Source organism: Bicyclus anynana, chromosome 3 (genome assembly GCF_947172395.1).
Source record: "Bicyclus anynana chromosome 3, ilBicAnyn1.1, whole genome shotgun sequence".
Lineage (NCBI taxonomy): Eukaryota > Metazoa > Arthropoda > Insecta > Lepidoptera > Nymphalidae > Bicyclus > Bicyclus anynana.
In genome coordinates, this window is record NC_069085.1 from 780,735 (window position 1) to 800,474 (window position 19,740).

At 38.9% G+C, this 19,740-nt stretch overlaps 1 protein-coding gene across 3 annotated transcripts in view; it reads right to left on the reverse strand.

Moving 5' to 3' along the window:
* Positions 1-62: 62 nt before the first annotated feature.
* Positions 63-19,740, reverse strand: part of LOC112050886 (long-chain-fatty-acid--CoA ligase 4) — a 48,899-nt gene continuing 29,221 nt past the window's right edge. For all 3 annotated transcript variants that reach the window (XM_024089288.2, XM_024089287.2, XM_024089289.2), the window contains 12 exons: positions 12,817-12,952; positions 12,349-12,564; positions 11,462-11,639; positions 10,352-10,603; positions 9,680-9,898; positions 8,974-9,089; positions 8,275-8,418; positions 7,557-7,735; positions 6,976-7,075; positions 6,589-6,742; positions 5,501-5,776; positions 63-5,277 (listed from right to left, as the gene is read on the reverse strand). In XM_024089288.2, the coding sequence (XP_023945056.2) occupies positions 5,123-5,277; positions 5,501-5,776; positions 6,589-6,742; positions 6,976-7,075; positions 7,557-7,735; positions 8,275-8,418; positions 8,974-9,089; positions 9,680-9,898; positions 10,352-10,603; positions 11,462-11,639; positions 12,349-12,564; positions 12,817-12,952 (2,125 nt within the window). In that variant the 3' untranslated portion in view covers positions 63-5,122. The remainder of the gene's footprint in view (positions 5,278-5,500; positions 5,777-6,588; positions 6,743-6,975; positions 7,076-7,556; positions 7,736-8,274; positions 8,419-8,973; positions 9,090-9,679; positions 9,899-10,351; positions 10,604-11,461; positions 11,640-12,348; positions 12,565-12,816; positions 12,953-19,740) is intronic.

Genomic DNA, 19,740 nt, shown 5'->3' on the forward strand with positions numbered 1-19,740 from the left:
CTTTTTGGAGTAGCCAGCTGAAATGAAAAAGTATGAAACCGCAGGTAGTATTAAAAACGTCATTCTGATTTTATTAACATTTATTGAATAAATAATACAAAAATGTTTATTTTTATCAGTTGAAATTTTTAAAAATTTCAAACACAAAACAAACTGAGCAATTAATGTCTCCTACTTACAATAATTATGATAATTATGAAACATTCAAATTGTATTCGATTTAAAATGTATTAACATCGAAAAATATGACGCTAACATCGAGTGACTCTTGTCTACTGACAGCGCCTGATCGACTCCTATTCGTCATTGTACGCCTGACATACGCCTGGCCTACGCTTGTCTGCGACCACAGTAACTGCAGTCGTAGTAACTACAAGATGTGAACTCATTGGTCATGGTCAAACAAATAAAATAATTTGCTGTTCGCGAGCATACAAGCGTACGTGAAGCGTAAAATGACGATTGTTTGAAGCGACCTTTAGTTACAGTAGCTCCAATACGCAAATATTATTTGATTTATTTTATTAATATCTAATATTACGAATGCGATGTCCATTGCTGTTATGTAGAAATAGAAACGTTATTATAGTCTAAGAGTTATTGGTTTTTATTATGGATACCGTTTTACCCATATGGAATGTCAGGAATTTAAAAATGTTTGAATACATGTCAAAACAACAAAGATTTGTATCAAGAAAGTATTATTGGTAAAATATTGTTACAATAAAAAAGTAACAAATTATAAATAAGGTATCTGGACAGCATATAGCAAGGTTTGCTCAAAATCACTTGTTACATTCACAAAAGAAATCAAGTAGTCTTAAGTTTAAATACATATTACTTAGTAGTTTATTTAGATATAGATTTCAATTTGATCAAATAAAAAGTACTTAAGACTGAGCTCCTTACCAAATTAAAAAAATAAACATCTTAAATTCATAACGTATTTTTGAGAGCTCAGTGAATGTTTACTGTCCAACACAACAGCAATGGAGTCGCCGACACAGTATAAGATTGCATGATAGTTATAATATATTACAATATACCTATGTAACGGATAATATCGGGGTTTAAATGCGCGGCCAAATGCGACAAGCGCCAGTTAAATGCCATACGACAGTCGACTGTCACTGCGCTGCGAATATATTGCCACCAGCTCCTGTACTATGAGTTAGAGTGATTGTTTGTTAATTTGAGTACAGAATACAATGTTTGATTACTTATATTTAATTTATTGAACTTAAAGACGGTATAATTTTCTCATACTGATATTTATCGCCATCCAAGACCAAAAGCTTTGTGTAATTTTATTACATTTCTCACTAGACAGATATTAAATTAAAGTCAAAATTACCGCAGTACAGGCAAATGGTAGTACTACAAACAGCGCAGTCGCATTACAACACCCAGTAGCTAGATTATAGACAAATAACAACTTCCTCTCACTCGCTCATCATTAAACACATCGCAACAAAACTAATTTTCTATCGTATTCTATAAGCGTCAACCTCGCTGTCAACGTTGAGCCGTCGGCAAACTCAAACATACTCGTATTTGTCACATTGAACTTTTTATAGCAGAAAACCGATCTAGTTTAATAAAGTGCGATGAAAAAGAATTTCAATTCTAAGAATAAAAACTATGAATATAAATTTATTTGTAGTGAAATTCAAATTCTGTTACGTCAAGTGTCGTTAAACAAATATTTAAAACAAATCTGTAATGTTTTTTATTTTAAGATTTCAATTTCAACTTGCGACTTCGGCGTTGACTTTAATTTATTTTTGAAAAGATATTGTCATAGCGTTAAATTATTAGTATTTCTCCAAACATCTTAGATTAATCAACATTACCGTAAAATCTTTTACTTTAATAACAGAGTTGTTAAATTAATTTTAATTGATTGAACCAAACGGTTCAATCAATTAAAATTTCCAAAAAAAAATGAGATGAGGGTCTAAATTGAATATAGCCCAATAATCCAATAATATTATGACAAATACGATTCGTCGACGAACGCAACAGCGAGCTTAGACGTTGAGAATACATAGACACGACAAATATAGATACGAACTAAAACAGTTTGGTTAACCGATTGCGCGAATCGCCACGTAAATACAATATAACATTATAATATAATAAAAGCATAATTGCGGAATAGTTTACAACAGTGGCTCCCCTCCCTCTAAGTACTAAAAACAATAACTTAGTCTAAACAATGTTCCAATTTGTTTCTCATGTTCGCGCTACGGAACTGACTTTTAGTCCTTATTTCAGCCAAACAATTCTAACAACTGGATAAGTTATACGTCGTCTCAAAAAGAATTAGGTGTAATTGGTTTAAATAACAAGTTGTACTCACTTATTAAGATTTTATTATCAAATATTTTACTGTACTTTTCATACTAAAAAATTAAATAGATGGAAAAGTACTGAAATATCTATAGTAAAACTAAATAATATTGAAAGATTATTTCCATATTCAGCTTTATATCACACTTTGTTTTTTCAAGACGGCATATAAGCCTCCAGTATAATTATATATTTCTTAAACTTTTACAATTATATACATCACAAACATGAAAATGTTAAATCCGTTCAAGGCTCAAACAAGCGTTCCGTAACGCGAACACCGCTGCCGTCCCTATCTACAGTGTGACATTCAATTCTACAAATAATATCTATTTGCATTTATAATTTAAACGAGTTTTATACAAAAATGTCCACGAATAATCATTATAATAATAAAAACATTGCGATTGCAATTTCTTAACGTGTATTAAGGGTGCCCGCACATTTGTAGGAAGTCGCTCGCGCTACTTGCTTAAAGTTAAATTACACAAGAAGAGTTTCTCGAATGCAAGCAACACAGTATATTCCAGGCAACAAACTGATAAAAATCAATTGAAGGAAAAATGCATGAGCGACAGATGTTGTTCTGATCTATTGAAATACATTGTTCAAAAAGGAATATTTCATCTCCAATTTCTACGTAAACGTAGTAGATACAATCATTAAATATTTTACAAACAATCATTTTAAAATTTTAACGAATTAAAATTTGGAGAATGAAGACTCCTTTTTGTAAAAGTTCTAGATAATCGCTTCGTGCATTATTGACTAGACTCAGCGACTAGCGACACTGTGTATGTGCGGTCAGCTTCAACACCAGTTCATACTGAATCGAACAAGTAGACAGCGTTATATTTTATACATAACGAGTAAAATGTCGCTCGAACGACCGATCGACATCAGATCTAATTAGTTTATATTCATTTAATCATAATTTCATTCTAATTTCTGACAAGATAAGCAATCTATCGACGTTACAAGGGTCCATGACTTGAAAAATTAATTATTAACTTTTTATAACATATTTTACACTATCGTGGTGTATAGGCCGTAAAATGCATTATCAGATATAAAATCACACAATATAAATATCTGTGTTTGTGATCTGCCTTATTTTTATTCAATCAAGATATTTTAAAAAATTAATATTGATTAAAAAACATCCATTTCAATTTATAAAAAAGGAGACGTAAAGTAAAGTTAAGATGTCTACTGTAAACCATGTAGTGCTAGTATTTTTTCAATATTAAGCATTTTGTCTTTTTTGATTTTTGTAATATTAGTCATGTACCCCGTAAAATTACACGTAAAATATGATACAGACTACAAATTTTAATATAAACATAAATAAATATGTACAAGACTTATCAAAAATTTAACAAATAGAAACTGTGGACCGAAAGTAAATCATGTTTAAATTTTTCATTATTTTATTTTTAAGTTTCAAACTAACAATTATTTAAAACTAAAGTTCCGCTAGTTATAATCAGGTTCAAAATTACGTGGAGAAACTATCTAACACCTGCTTTTTCCTTTAGTAGTAATTGTCTGTATGTTGGGAAATATTTTTTTATTCAAATCTTAAAAACACCTGGTTATGAAATTTTAAAACGAAAAACATAACAAAAAAAAACCTTTAAGCTAGACCTACTTGATTTATAGTATAAATAAATCTTGATTATAAAAATTAAAAGTTTTTATTAATTACGCTATAATTAGACTTTTTACTGTTTAGTTTTTATTTTGTCATTCCCCAAATTCACAATAATAAATTTCAAAACCATTATTTCACTCCACACCATTTTGAACCGGACTATATTCAATATTAAATCTAGGAATTCTCAAAGGTTGGCATGACAGGATATTCATTAATTTCTTTATTATACAATCTCCTATTAATGTGATGTGCTCAATATACAAATAACTCTAACGAAGTGTAAACTCAGTACAATCTCGACGTTTGGTTCGGAGAAGCTAAAATTTACAGAAACATCTATCTACACGAGTAACATGCAAAACAATTGCATATGCGAATGAAACTTCACTGCCAGTAAACACTTACTTATGTAAACAATTAACTGTTAACGCAAATACGTATGTCATTACGTAAGCAAACAATTATTCACGATCACAAGTGCAACAATGAAGTTTCAATCGCACTGCGTATAAATCAAGTCACGTAAAAAGAGTACATCGAACAGTGCATTGTACGACAACACTAATTTACGAGATCGTTAGTATTTTACGAAATGTGCCGTAAACTCATACATTTTTTTAAATGTATTTTTATAGATAAAAATATAATTTGAAGAGTTTAGTAATAAAATATACAAACTTAATTTAAAAAATCAAGTTAAATAACATTCTCACCCCACACTCATTACAAAAAACGCTACAATTTTAATTACAGATGTAATGACGTTTCAAAAACACCGTTTTCCAAATTTATGAATATTATTGAGGTATACTAGTTTCCAATAAATAAATTAATAATTTAAAAAATACCTATCACTATTCACCAAATTTAATACGTTAAATTGATTTTGGCAATTCAACTATCTCTACAAGTGCACTGAAAACGCCACATAATTGCTCATCACAACCTAAAACAAACAATAAAAAATTATTATAAAGAAGATGCTCTTTTTACGTGACTCGGCCTACACTAACACGTTCGCAACTTTTTTAATCTACCCAAAAAAAAAAATATTTTTTAGGGCGCGACCTCACGGAGGCGCGCGGTGGTGGTGGTGGTGGGGGGGAGGTCAGATCACGAGGCGTACATGCGCTTGATGTCCTCCTTGTACCGCTCCTGGATGTCCTTGCGCTTGATCTTGAAGGCGGCCGTGACCAGCCCCATGTCGGGCGACCACACCTCCGTGCACAGCTTCACCGCCGCCGGCACCTCGAATTTCTCCAGCCCACCTGCGTCATACAATTCATAAATACAAAATTCATTTCTTTGAAAGAAAGAAAGATCTTTATTTTCAAGTAATGCCACAAATAACATTATTAGATTCTAAAATATGTGGCTTAACTATCCATTTAAACAGTGGAGCAATAAAAGCCAGCCGCCAGCTCGGCCAGGTGGTGCGAGTCGGGCACCAGCAGCGCCCGGGGCTCCTGTGCTGCAACACTCGGCACTCACATTTGCGCGCGTGCTCGGCCAGCTCCTTGACGACGGCCTTCTCCACGACACTGTCCTGGCACAGCTCGTCAAAGTCGGCGGGCGGCCGGCCGACGCGCGCCGCCAGCTCGGCCAGGTGGCGCGGGTTGGGCACCAGCAGCGCCACGGTGTAGGTCTTGGAGCTGTCGCCGTACACGCAGATGTTCTCCACGATGGGGCACGTCTTCAGCTCGGCCTCCACCTTGCCCAGCGACACGTACTCGCCGGCCTGCAGCTTCACCAGGTCCTTCTTGCGGTCTGCGACACACAATTATTATTATTAAAATACTAGCAGAAGCCGCGCGGTTTCATCCGCGTGGTTCCCTGTCCCGTAGGAATACGGGGTTAAGTATAGCGTATTTTTAGCAGACTCAGAAGTGGATTACAAAAATAAGAAAACCAATGTGGAACAAAGGGTCTCAACATTTGTCAGGACAATTTAATTAACAAATCAAACTGTAACCAAAATAAGACCCTAAAATGGCAGAGACCTTGAATGGAATCACGTACTTGTGAACGTTGTGTGTAGGGTTAAGGGCGCCCTTGACAGTTACCAACACTCTGCTTTTCCACTCAAGTCACTCTCCCCGCCTATGCTAAGTAACCCATAAAAAATTACACAAGAAATATGGACGGCTTTACACAGCAAGAAAAATGCAAACGTTTGAGTGGAATCACGCCTGATGGTAAGCAATGATACAGTATATGGTGAAACGCGTAAATGATGCCAATTCACTTTTGATTTAAAGATACACGGTAGTAGGGAATAGAACCTGGAAGGACATTTCAAATTTTTGTAGTGCGTTTAAGGAATGATGAACCACACCGCTTAGTGTGCGTCCAGGGGTTATCTACAACGTAGCGGTGTAGAATACTGCGATGCCTGACAGTTTATAGTGAAAGCGGCAGCTCATCACGACATTTGGAAAACCACTTGACGTACCAAGACGAAATTTAACAGGAAAGTAGTTAGTCGCCATAAACGTCTTTTAAGAACGAATTTGCATCAGGGTCGGATTGAGGGGGTTTGAGGGTTAGTAACATATACGAGGGGTACTGTCGAGCCTCACCGATGATCTTGATGCAGCCGTCGTGATGCAGCTCGGCGATGTCGCCGGAGCGGAACCAGCGCCGGCCCGCCAGGTCCACGAACTCCTCGCGCGTCTTGTCCGGGTTCTTGTAGTAGCCCTCCGCCACGCTGTCGCCGCCTATCACCACCTCGCCCTGCGGACCGACACTCGCTACAGCTTACACTCATTGTGCCGAGGAGAGAGTGAGACAACTTTTGTGGCCACGTTACTCTCCTGCCGAGAAAAGATCAAATATTCGCGTGAGTAGGGCAGTGTCACCAGTGTGAGCTCTATAAGTCATCTGTCCCGGTCGTCCATCATGAACATCTGGTAATGGAGGTCGGCCTGGCCTGTGGTGATTCATCAATAGTCTGACAATTATAGTACCTGCGGGTAGGGCTTGTTGTTGACGCGGTAGTTGCCCTCCACCCAGTTCACCAGCTTGATGTCCGTGCCCGTGGCGGGCGCGCCCACGCGCCCCGTCGACCTGCGGAGACACTCGACGTTATTGACTGATAGACATGTCGCAATGACTGCCTGCATGATATTATCATATAAAACAAACAAATATTATATAGCAAATACCAGTTAATTTCATTAGGCGGCAAATCTCAGTGTACCAAGTTTTTTTTTTATTCTTTACAAGTTAGCCCTTGACTACAATCTCACCTGATGGTAAGCGATGATGCAGTCTAAGATGGAAACGGGCTAACTTGTTAGGAGGAGGATGAAAATCCACACTCCCTTTCGGTTTCTACACGACATCGTACCGGAACGCTAAATCGCGGTACGTCTTTGTCGGTAGGGTGGTAACTAGCCACGGCCTAAGTCTCCCACCAGCCAGACCTGGACCAATTAAGAAAACCTCAATCGGCCCAGCCGGGATCGAACCCAGGACCTCCGTCTTGTAAATCCACCGCGCATACCACTACGCCACGGAGGTCGTCGTAGCAAGCACTGGAGTGTACCTGTCCAGCGGGTCCATGACGGTGGCGCAGGAGGTGGTCTCGGTGAGGCCGTAGCCCGCCACCACGTCGCAGCACAGGCACAGGCGCACCTGCGTGTGCGTGTCGGGCGCCAGCGGCGCGCCGCCCGAGATCATGAGCCGCACGCGCCCGCCCAGCAGCGCGCGCACCTTCTTGAACACCTGGTGCACACCATAACAGTCACTAATCAACAAATCTACATTAATATCATACATCAGCCAACAGGTGTCCACTGCTGGACATAGATCTTTTGTAGGAACTTCCAAAAACCACAGCCTTCAGTCGTATCTAGGTATTGAGGCAAGCAGAGACCACTTCCTTACACTTGCTACGGTCCTAGTCCTAGCTCATATTTTCCTTAGTTCTTCCATTCTTATTCCGGTTCCTTTGATACAAGTTCGTCAGTTTAGGGTGCTCTTGACCTGGCCTTTATGTAGAAAGTCCTGGATTTGATCTATGAAATTCGTTTTGAACTTGTCCATTGATTCTTATCTTATGTTAATTAGTGTCTAATTTCATTTATTTTTTCTATTCTATTTATCTACTTACACATCAATTGTCTTTTTACAAACGCATAAAAATATATGGGGATGACATTCGGATTTGTCATTAAAACATAGTTTTCGAAGCATCAGCGTTTGTAGAAAGAGAATTGATGAGTAATTTGGCTGCAGGCCCTGGCTATAGAGTGTAGACCCACCACGCGGTTGAGCACGGGCGTGTCGTAGCCGCGCCGCATCCAGCCCTGCTTGTAGGCGTAGGCCCACTTGAAGAAGGCGCTGGCGAAGGGCCCGCTGCGAGACACTTTGTCCGTTATGCCCTTGCTGATACGGTCCATTATCAACTGCAAGGCGAAACTTTACATGAACAAAATGTTATATTTTGAGAAATATCGCTCGGCATTTTACCTTGAAAAAATTTGGTATCAAAAATTATGTGTTTTGTGAAGTGAAATATATAATTAATACAATATTATTTACTTGAAAAACACATTTGTTTGGACGCGATAATTTTTTTGAAGTTAAAACAATAGCCTCTAGTAAAATAGTGTTTTTAGAGATATCACGTTATTGAAGCAAAGAAGCGTTATATTAAAATTTATTTCATCAATATGTAGACGCAATGCAATACATAGTTATAAAATATAAACTCTTGAAACATTACTTTCTAACATAGTATTAGATGTTATTCCCGTATTCCTACGGGTATAATATATAGCGAGTGAAACCGCACGGCGTCAGCTACCTGCTTATAAAAAATGTTAATGAGCATAAAAAAATGTAAATGAGTTAATAATATTAATGCCTTTTATTTATAGACACAAACAGTCTGTCCTCTTACCACTACACCCAAAGTCAATCGGACTTCCCGGAATAGATTGACTAACACAGTAACTCACCGGCACAGTGGTGATGCAGGTGGGCCTCAGTATGGTGGCGTCGCCCATCGTGCCCTTCATGATCTTGCTGGACGAGTCCAACATGGTCAGCGGAGTGGAGTAGCCGATCGGGACGCCTGCAACATCAACATACATCTAACACTTGCAAACATATTTATTTGGTAGTTTTTTTTAACTTTATAAGAGATTAGCAAACGCCCACGCCTTCGTCCATCCTTAGACCTCCTTAATCCGACCCTGTCGCAAAATCCGTTCTATAGTCTTCCAACTACAAACTATCTCGAGTTTTCGATATTTCGAGTAGACTTTCGCTTTTAACGGGCGCCAGCGACTTTATTCGCGTAAAATTCGCGAATGGTTTTTACAATTCCCGAGGATACTAGATTTTTTGACAGGGTAGGCAGAGGTATTGACTTGATATGTGAAGTTGGTAAAACATTCACAAAATTGCTCTCCTTGCTGTAGGTAGAATAAAAGCAAAATGTTTCTCATGACAACATCTCAAAACCGCTGGTCGTACAAAGATGAAATTTTACTTTTGTGTGTGACTAATATTGGTACTAAATAAATTAAAAAAAAAAAAAGAAATTTGGCAGAAACTAAGATTATGGTTAGTAGACAATAAACATCCGCTAAGAATGGATTTTGCGACAGGATTATTGAGGTGTAGGGTAGCGTCCGCTAGTGCTGCACAGCCAGTACTGACCCCCGATGAGGCAGAGGCTCTCGGCCAGCAGCTCGAACACGTGCGCCAGCGGCAGGAAGCCCATGAGCACGTCGCCCTCGCAGATGGGCATGGCGTCGGCGAAGGCCTTGAGCGTGGCCACCATGTTGCGGTGCGACAGGATCACGCCCTTCGGCACGCCGGTGGAGCCCGACGTGTACATCACTATGGCCGTGTCGCTCGGCGCCGGCGGCACGCCCTCTGCGAACGACATAGCTTCATTATCATCGTGTTAAATGGCCAATTAAACTGGAATAAATAAATTCATTTATTTATTCCAGTTACATTTCCATTATAATATTTAACACATGTCACTAAATAATTATTACAATGTAACCCTGTAAAGGTGTTGTAACTATAACTAAAGTAAATTCAGTATCTCCAGCTGGCATATTCTCTAACTTTGATTAACTTTAGTGGATATAAACACGACATTCACCTATTGTTAGTCATTGTTAAGTGAAGTGATTTCGTATTCACTATTAATTTATTGTTTACTGTTCAAATATACTAACCAGTGTGTTTGACATTGGTATTTTTGTTAACAATGGGCTATACGCAATACTAAAAATGCTTGTTGACATCGATTTAACGTCAACCAGCAGTTAGCCAACAAAATATCATTCGACAACTGAAATTATAAACTTCACTCACCAATCTTGGATTGTTTCCCCAATTCCAGCACTTCCTTGTAAGCCACGATCCGGATGCCCTCCTTGAAGCCGTCCCTCGGCGTCTCCTTGAGCTGGTCTTCCATGAAGATGATGGTGTCCACGCGGGGCGTCCGCGCCAGGATCTTCTTGAACTTGGGCAGCAGCTCGTGCGTCGTGATGACGGTGGAGACTTCGGTCTCGTTGATGCCGTGCGCGATCGCCTCGTCCCCCAGCGTGGCGTAGATCGTCACCACTGGAACAGATCACTACTGTCAACTACTTCAGCTTATGATAAGAGACACACAACTACTTGTCAAACTGTGACATATATGCAGAATACAACCCTCGTTAATGTGATAAAGTCTAACCCTATTTATGAAAATGAATCAAATGTCAACATTTGAAAATGGATGGTTAGATTCAGTGGCTAGTACTCATTGTCAAATACACCGGTCTTGCACTACTTGTAACCAGCAGCTCCCTACGACACTTTTCATGACTTCCATTCACTTGGGGCATCTAGGATCGGGGGATCCTGGGGATTCCATCAAATGAGTTGCGCAGTATGGAGGCGGATCAAGGACCTAAGAGTTTGGAATTACAAGAGGCGTATATCTAGCAAAGAACGTGCTAAATAATGGTGATGAATGGTGTAATGGTAGACTTTAAAAAGAGGCCGCAACAGACTCAGCCAGTACGTCAAAGACATAATATCTCGAATTAACGACATATTGTCGACGACGAAAACCAACATATCTCTTTATCGTCCGTGCGATATTTCAGAATCCGATGTTATATGTCGACAATCCTCTGTGGTGTTTTTGACAGTCTCCGTGGCGCCAGGGTTCGATCCCCGGCTGGGCCGATTGAGGTTTTCTTAATTGGTCCAGGTCTGGCTGGTGGGAAGCTTTGACCGTGGCTAATTACCACTCTACCGGCAAAGACGTATCGCCAAATGATTTAGCGTTCCGGTGCGATGCCGCATAGAAACCGAATTTTCATCCTCCCCCTAACAAGTTAGCCCGCTTCCATCTTAGTCTGCATCATCACTTACCTACCATCAGGTGAGATTGCAGTCAAGGGCTAAATTATAAAAAAAAAGTCGTCTCACCGGGCACGCTCTGCGTGAAGCAGCCGTGCGCCGCCAGCATCCACTCGGCGCGCGTCTCGGCGAACATGACGACGTTGCGGCGCGGCGCGGCGCCCAGCGCGCGCAGCCCGGCGCCGAACTGCCGCGCCTCGCGCTCCACGTCCGTGTACGAGCGCCACACGTACTCGCCCATGCGGTACTGCAACACCACACACCCTATTCGTTTATACATGATCAAATCACTGACCAAGTCATTCTGTAACTTCGGATCACGAGGTCGGGCTGGAACTGGAATGTTGGTGGTTTTATACACCCCTGGCAGCTTTTGTCATACTTAAGCCGTTCGTTCCGGTCATTTGTTAACATGAGAATACATGTAACATAGTCATTACAGAATCAAACATTAAGCCTTTTTTTAAATTAAACCATTAAACTTTTAATCTACTCATCGTATCATCAGTCTTTTAACTGCCAAACGAGTCATGTTAGAAGCTGCCTAGTAGTCTCGTGTAGAATTCATAACCAAGGTTTATGTAAACTAAAAAGCTACTTCTAAGGTTGTGCTGAAGACAATTTGTATTATCTTAAAACAGTAAGAACATGGGAACATTAGGATGATGTCATTTTCCACGCCTACCATTATGAAGAAGGGGAAGGATCACAAGTGAAAACTCATAGGAAGTCAAAAAGACAGCCAGGGAAATACATCATGAGCAAGTCAAGTCAGCCCTTCTACGATCCGGCCAATATGCGCACCCAAGAACGCGTTTGACGCGACGACCGGGTCATCGAAGGTGGGTTAAATCTAAGCTTCATCTTCCCTGTAGGAAGCTCTTTAGCGAACCGTTGCAAGTATCTCCTCATGATCTAGACCATATGAGGTGGGCGGGATCATCAAAGCTGGGTACCTTTTTGAAGACGCGTCCATTTGGCTGCGGCTCGTCCTCCTCACTGAGCACCGTGCGCGTGCCGAGACAGCGCCGCTCCTGCCAGCGCGCGGCCGCAGCACGCAGCATGGACTCCATGCTGTTGACGCCGTCGCGCACCAGCCGCAGGTGCAGGTCGCACGGCGCGGAGATCGAGCGCACTGTGATGCTGTCCGCGTTAGACTCTATAATGCGCGCCTGGAATAGTGTTATTTGATAATTTATAACGGTTGATGTCTTGTTGCTGGATACTGACATTTTGTAACGATTTCTCTAGTGCAGAAGATTTTGGATCTACTTCAGTTCTGGCTGAAAGCTGGTCTTTTTTTGGTATAGAATTGGTAAAATGTGCCCTTAAGTTATAAAATGTCAAGATCAATAATCAAAGACGTAGTTTTCTTTCTAAGTAGCGTTCTTTGAGCACTTGTAGAATTAAACCCTTTAGTTTACCTTGATGCGGCGCGACTGGGCGCGTTTCCTCCATGGCCGCTGCACGAGCAGGTGCAGCGGGAAGGTGAGCACGTCGAACACCAGCACCACGGCGCGGATGGTGCGCAGCGCCGCCGACACCCACCACGCGTCCGGCCTGCGACAACGACAGACGATCTTATACTTTACTATGAATATGAATACAAATGGCAGTCAAGCAGTATTTCCATCTAAAAAACCCATGCTCTGCGTTTCGAGCATTGAGATATGCTCGAAAAACGCCCAACAAGGAGCTGTAAATTGATGTTATGCGCAGCTGCATCGCATGAATCCCTCCTTGTTCGACTGAAAAGACATAATCGACAAGGCAAAGTCATTTTGCTCCACGACAACGCGAGGCCGCATGTTACACAAGTCGGCAATAAAGCACACCAAAAGCTTAAATGGGGAGTCATTTAGCACCCGCAGTTATAACCAGACATGGCGCCAACCGATTTTTACCTATTCCGCTCCACGTCGAAGCAAATAAGAGGCATCACTTTCGACAACGAAGAGGACTTCAAGAAATGGCTCAACAACTAGTTTGCCACCAGACTGGGCGATTTTTGACGGAACAGCATCAACAAATTGTTGATAGGTGAGACGAAGTCATAAACAGCAACGGAGAATACACCATCGATTAATTTATTGTTATAATTATTGCTTTTTTTCTAATAAATGTTTTATGTAAGATCTCTAGGAACTTTCTTTACAACCCAATATTTACACTCACGGTGACCGTAAAGAGTTTATAGAAACGATAACAATTTTGCGTTTGCAATTGTTTACGCTAAGCGATAAGATTAATTCATAACAAGAACCGTCGCATTCATTCAGGCATGAGACGAGACACAATATTATAATTGTACCTACCAGGTAGAACTTCGAAGAGCATTGGAGGATGCATTGTATGAGACGTCTTCTAATGTGCAAGCCCAAGCGATATACTCGTAGTGCTCATTACGGCATATCATCTATGGTCTGGTGACTAATTTTTTTTTTAAATAACGTATGCCATAGACGGAGGTCGAGATTGAAAATAATGGGTATCTGCTTGTTCCATCGACTAGTAGTGCTTAAGACGTTTGTTATTAACTGTGTAACGCATTAACGGATCAACAACAGCAAAGTTCATTGATTTACGCAGTAAATGATTATTATAGGTAAGTATACAAAGTGTGATAGATGTAATCAGCCAAGTGTTATCGCCAATAGTCGTCGAGTGTGCATGTAACTGCGCGGTGTTCGACAACAAGCAGTGTGATTGAATGAGGATAGATAGCTTTATCAGTTGCACTTGTTAAAGCTAATTATTATCTGTCTATCTACATTCTACACTTTCATATCAATTTTTATTCACTTCTTTTAATTGGTTATTGAATAGAACCGGGGTTAGAAGAATTTGTTAATTATAATCAGTTAATTTTCATTTTATATGAGAGACTAGCGGACGCCCGCGACTACGTCCGCCCTTAGACTCCCTTAATCTGGCCCTATCTCTAAATCCTGTCTTAGCGGACACCTACTAACCAAAATCTACTTCCCTGCCATATAATATTTCGCATTTCTATTTCTATATTAAGATTTAGAAAATAAATATGTACTAGTCCAGAGGGACCTTGTACTATTAGACTACATCTTTGCTTTCCATCGGGCGTTATTAGACTGGCTTAGGTATCTATACTAATATTATAAAGCTGAAGAGTTTGTTTGTTTGATTGAACGCGCTAATCTCAGGAACTATTGGTTTGATTTGAAAAATTCTTTCATTGCCCTAGCCCATTTACCGAGGAAGGCTATAGGCTATATTTTATCCTTGTATTCCTTCAGGAACGAGAACCACGCGGGTGAAACCGCGCGAAGTCAGCTAGTATATAGTAAAAAAAAAACAAAAATTGAGACATTGCAAATTTATTGCAAACAATCTATATTTTAATAGGCAAATGTATTACAGTAGTCTGGCCCTAAATTGCCGAGGAAAGCTGATCTTAGACCTTCCAAGCTGCTCTAATGCATTGCATGAGATTTCATTTGTGTGGCGAATGATCGAGACCGACAGCGCAGCGTGTTCTCCAAGGCACAGTGTCTGTTTGCCATCTCATAGCTCTGTAAGCCGGCTTGCGGTTCAGTTTAAAAGGTGACAGATAGCTAAGTCACACTTCACAGTCCACCAGCGATCGATACCGTAGCATTGGATGCATCCGCTGAATCCCACGGGTGTCCGTGACCCATTTCACTCCTATTTTGCAAAATTGCACTAAGCATTACCAACTACAACCGAGATGCAGTCAAAAGCATTTTTCCATTCAATTGAATTTTGTCCTTTGAACGTGAATATTTTGTTGTAGTAGTTTGTTATAAAAATATTGCATGTTACTCGCTGATAAAGCTTACCATTGGTGGAAAAAAAATATTTTTCAAAGGCATTGGCAAGAGAGATATTTTGATGATTAAGTTCTATACTACAGCCTTTCTTGGCGAGTACTGTTTACCAACAAAGAAATTAGAAATGAAGGTAGTAAACGAATGTCATTTCATAACTTATTTATTTTAAAACGTGTATAGGTTTGTTTATAAAATGTTATATGAAATATATTAACCATTACGGATTGTTCTGAGCTTATTAATCAAATTTATTTTCATTAATTTAAGAACAAGTGAAATATAATTATTATTAGGTGTGAAATGACTAGTGATTTATACCCTCACTTTAAATTTGTTTGTTGGTAAAGAGTACTCATCAAGAAAGGCTGCAGTAGTAATAGTAATTGTACTTGTTAAAATGTCTTTACGTTATACATAGTTGTATGATCGCCGTATAATTAATAAAAACTAGGTTCGTTACATAGTCTTAGGTACGTTAAATGTTAAAGGCAGGTGCTCGTAAACATATGTCATACAAGGCTTATTTACTAGTTTGTAACTGTGTTTTCTTGTGGAAACATCTCATTAAATGCTTTATAAGGAACACTACATCTGCATCAGGTGTTATACTGTACCTACATCGACATAAAGACCTTTAAAATGTCAATTAAAGAACTTTTAATTTATTCTCTCAGAAATGTTTCATTCGACATACGACTCGATTCTGTAGCAAAAAAAAAAATAGCGACTCCTTAGATAACGCTTAATACAAATCGACTTAATTTTTTAATGATATTAACATCGTACGATTCTGTTGTTTACATATAAACTAGATTAAATCAGTAATTTAGTAATTTACAATTAGATAAAATTCACAATTATCCAGCGATTAATGGATTATTATTAGTCATAATCAAATAATCCAAAACGTATATTTCCAAGTAATACAGAAATCTGGCGGATATTGAAGGGGAAGGGGGGATAGATTAAGGTGGATAATTTAGGCCAGGCGTTCAAAAGAAAAGATAAATATGATTTAACAAAGGCAAAGGTTCATAAAATGATTGATTTAAGTAGTTTAATCTATTATTAGCGCTTAATTTAAATAGTTTAATCCTTTATTAGCTAGCAGACTGCTGCGGCTTGACACTATAAAATTCCGTTTTCTTTCCGATAACCTAATGAAGTAGACAGATAAACATAACGAGGTTAAAGTACCTATTATGTGATATAAGCCACGTGTAGGAATACACGGAAATACAATACAGAATTGTAATTTATGCCACTGTCACGGAATAAGAGCCTTAGTAGCACGAGTGATTTTTGTGCAATAAAGCGAAGCCAATTGCACAATAAACAGCACGAGTGCTACAATAGCTAATACCGTGCAGCGGCATACAATAGTTTTTCTACGACCATGATAAAAGAAATAAAAGTATTAACGAAACTTGGTAAATATCTATACTAATATTATAAAGCTGAAGAGTTTGTGTGTTTGATTGAACTCGCTAACCTCAGGTCCGATTTGAAAAATACTTTCAGTGATAGAGAGCCCATTTATCGAGGAAGGCTATATTATATTTTTTGGTTTGAAGTTTTTATCGAAATGGTAGTAGAAAAATAATTGGATACTTCTTAACACAGAACACTCTACTGCATAAATCTATATTCAGCCGTTTTATATGTTGGAGTATCAAATATCTCAATATTTACCCGTGTATTGTATGTATAAAAATTTCAATGTTCTGTGTGTGTATGTATGTCTATATTTATATAGTCAGTAGTAGAGTTATTGGTTGTTGCTGCTGTACAGAGCTTGTCAGGGGATGTACTACAGCTATGCTAATTTCCTGTTCCGGTCTGATGGGTATAATTGCCGGTGTAATCCGAACCGATCATATCAATGTGTCTGTTTTTTACAGACACATGATTATGATCGGACCAACATCTATGCCTCAGGTTGTCGACAGACTAAAAACAGCATTTTAGGACGTGTATCTTGTGTGGTTTGAGTTTTTCTGATTCACGTAGCACCTAATAGGTATTTATTTATTTATTTATTTGCTTGTACTGCAGTAAAAAATATATTTATATTCCATCATGGGGTTACAATACTTGACTGATTTTGATGACAGTTTATTTGAATGTATTTTTATATTCCTCATATTTGAGGAAAAGGAAAACTTGTACAGAATTAAACGCGCTATTACATACTACTAATACGTCACAAGCTATGTATTCACGGTGGGACTATGTAACAAACACGGTGATTACTCGGCCGTGGTTTTTGTCGTTACACAAATTATAGCATATCCAAGGTCGGCAATTTGTATCGCAGAAGCGGTCCTGAGGATATTAATATAGGGCAAAGTCCGTCTCGAGACCAAACCCGCAAGGTCTTTGTCGGTTTTATAATTTATACGCGTGCGGTAGGTAAACAATAATTATTGGATTTTGTTGTATTCGAGTAAATTACTACTTGGCTTGTCATAAATGTTAGTTGTACATGCTTATTATTACTGTCATTTCGAAGAGCAGTGTTGTTCGAAAATATAAAAAAAGTACAGAAAAATAGTAAGAATAAATAGTAGAGAAAAGTGTAATTTTTTGTTGCTGATTACTTGTCTCGAGTGAAATTGGTGCAAGCTATTGACTCGGGGAGATGTTCATCAGTAAAGTATTTTTCATGAAAGAAGTCTTCCAGACGCGGCGCTAATGTCACTTGTATAAATATTCATGATGATCTGTTGATAGACAAACATAATTCCGCATTTATAATATTAGTACGCTTTAATGTATTGATTTATTTTTAAGACCGGTTTGATATTCATTTTTATAGATATCGTGAGACTTAGGTGATACCATACTACACTATGTAGAACCGGTTCTTGCGATTTATATGATGCAAAAATTCAGGAAATGTTATAAATTATTGTATTATAGCATAATTCATAGTATTGTTGTTGTGTGTACATATTTTAAGAGTAGGTAACAGAACAATATTCTAGGCTAGAAAAATCTGTGGTAGAAGAACTGACAAACATTCGTTGTACAAAATGACGAAGATCTGGCGATCACAGGTTCTTAGACCATACAGGATGCTCGGGAGTATTTTGCGTAACTCTAGGATTATATTCTTTATGGAGTAAAAAATATTTCCTTTGTAAATAGTTCTTAAATTGTGTTCTTTATATAGCATTCTTATATTATGACCTAGCCAAATTTATTCATTGATAAATTTCATGAAATAGCTTACTACATTACATGAATTTCATGAAGTGCCGAATGCCAGTTGCAATATCTCGCCAATATCGACAGTCCTCTACGATTAAGTATTTTAAAATGCAAGGATACATAAAGGCATGTGTTATATGGATAGTTGAAATTATTTGAATTACTTTGTATGAAAACATGAAAAGTTTTTTTTTTAGTTAAAAAGAAAAATAGTTATGTAGTTCCGGCTCCTATAAGACTTGTCAACACCTTGAAGTTATGGGAAATATTCCCTAGCACCCTGTATATCGACAATCGCGAATGTTGCAAATAAATCGCAATTCACAGTACACGAGTGAGCACCCAGTGTCAGTAGTCGGCGGCCAGTGAAAGTTGTTCCGCCCGATCGCGCGCTGTCGACGCCGTTGCATCGGTTGTATAGCAGCTACGGAACCACGTGGCACTGTGGTTCAAATGCCTGATGTATACATGACACTGTCCTGTGTACTGTATGGTCCACAATGCGTCTCTAGCTTGCCAACTTCGTTCGTAACACTCCCGATGTTTCGTGCGGGGCGGGTAGCGTGTAGCGATGCACGTCACTTCTTCACACGCACGACTTGAAACCCGCGCAGATTTCCCCCCTCGCCCGCATATCATGGGAGTGTTATCAACGTGTTATGAAGACTATAATCATAGCATATTATGATGACCAGAAAGGTTCATGGTAGAAACATAAGCTGACAAACTTTCATTTTACAAAGGAAAAACCCAGTCTCCATACAAACTCGGGCCCAAATGATGTAGACCTGAAAATTGGCCATAAATTAGGACAATTAAGGAGAACTTATGACCACTTGACCTAAAATTTTATTGCATTATCTGTGTCTCTGACAGGCGACAGTTTTATTAAGGATTTGACACTAACTTGACACATCCAATCGAAATAGGATAATAATGATATTTGAAAACAATCGCAGTACAAAGTGCATCGCAGTCGCAATCGCAGACAAGAAAGAAGAAGAAGAAAGATATTTGACAATGACATCACATTCATTGATTGACTTTGACATTGACAGCCCGCGTTTTACAAAGACAACTGACAATCAGTTAAATAAGCATCAAAGAGGATATATAAATCACTACGATCGATGTGAAAATAATGAAACTGACTCATTTTCCCTGATAATGGTAAACTAGTAAAATGTAAAACATTTTTAGTACATTTTTCATTTCTGTATCGTTCTGAAAAGTGAGCCTAATTTCGGACACCTCCTTTACGAAGGTACAATCACATTAATAGGCTGTTAACATTTTACACCGCCTTGC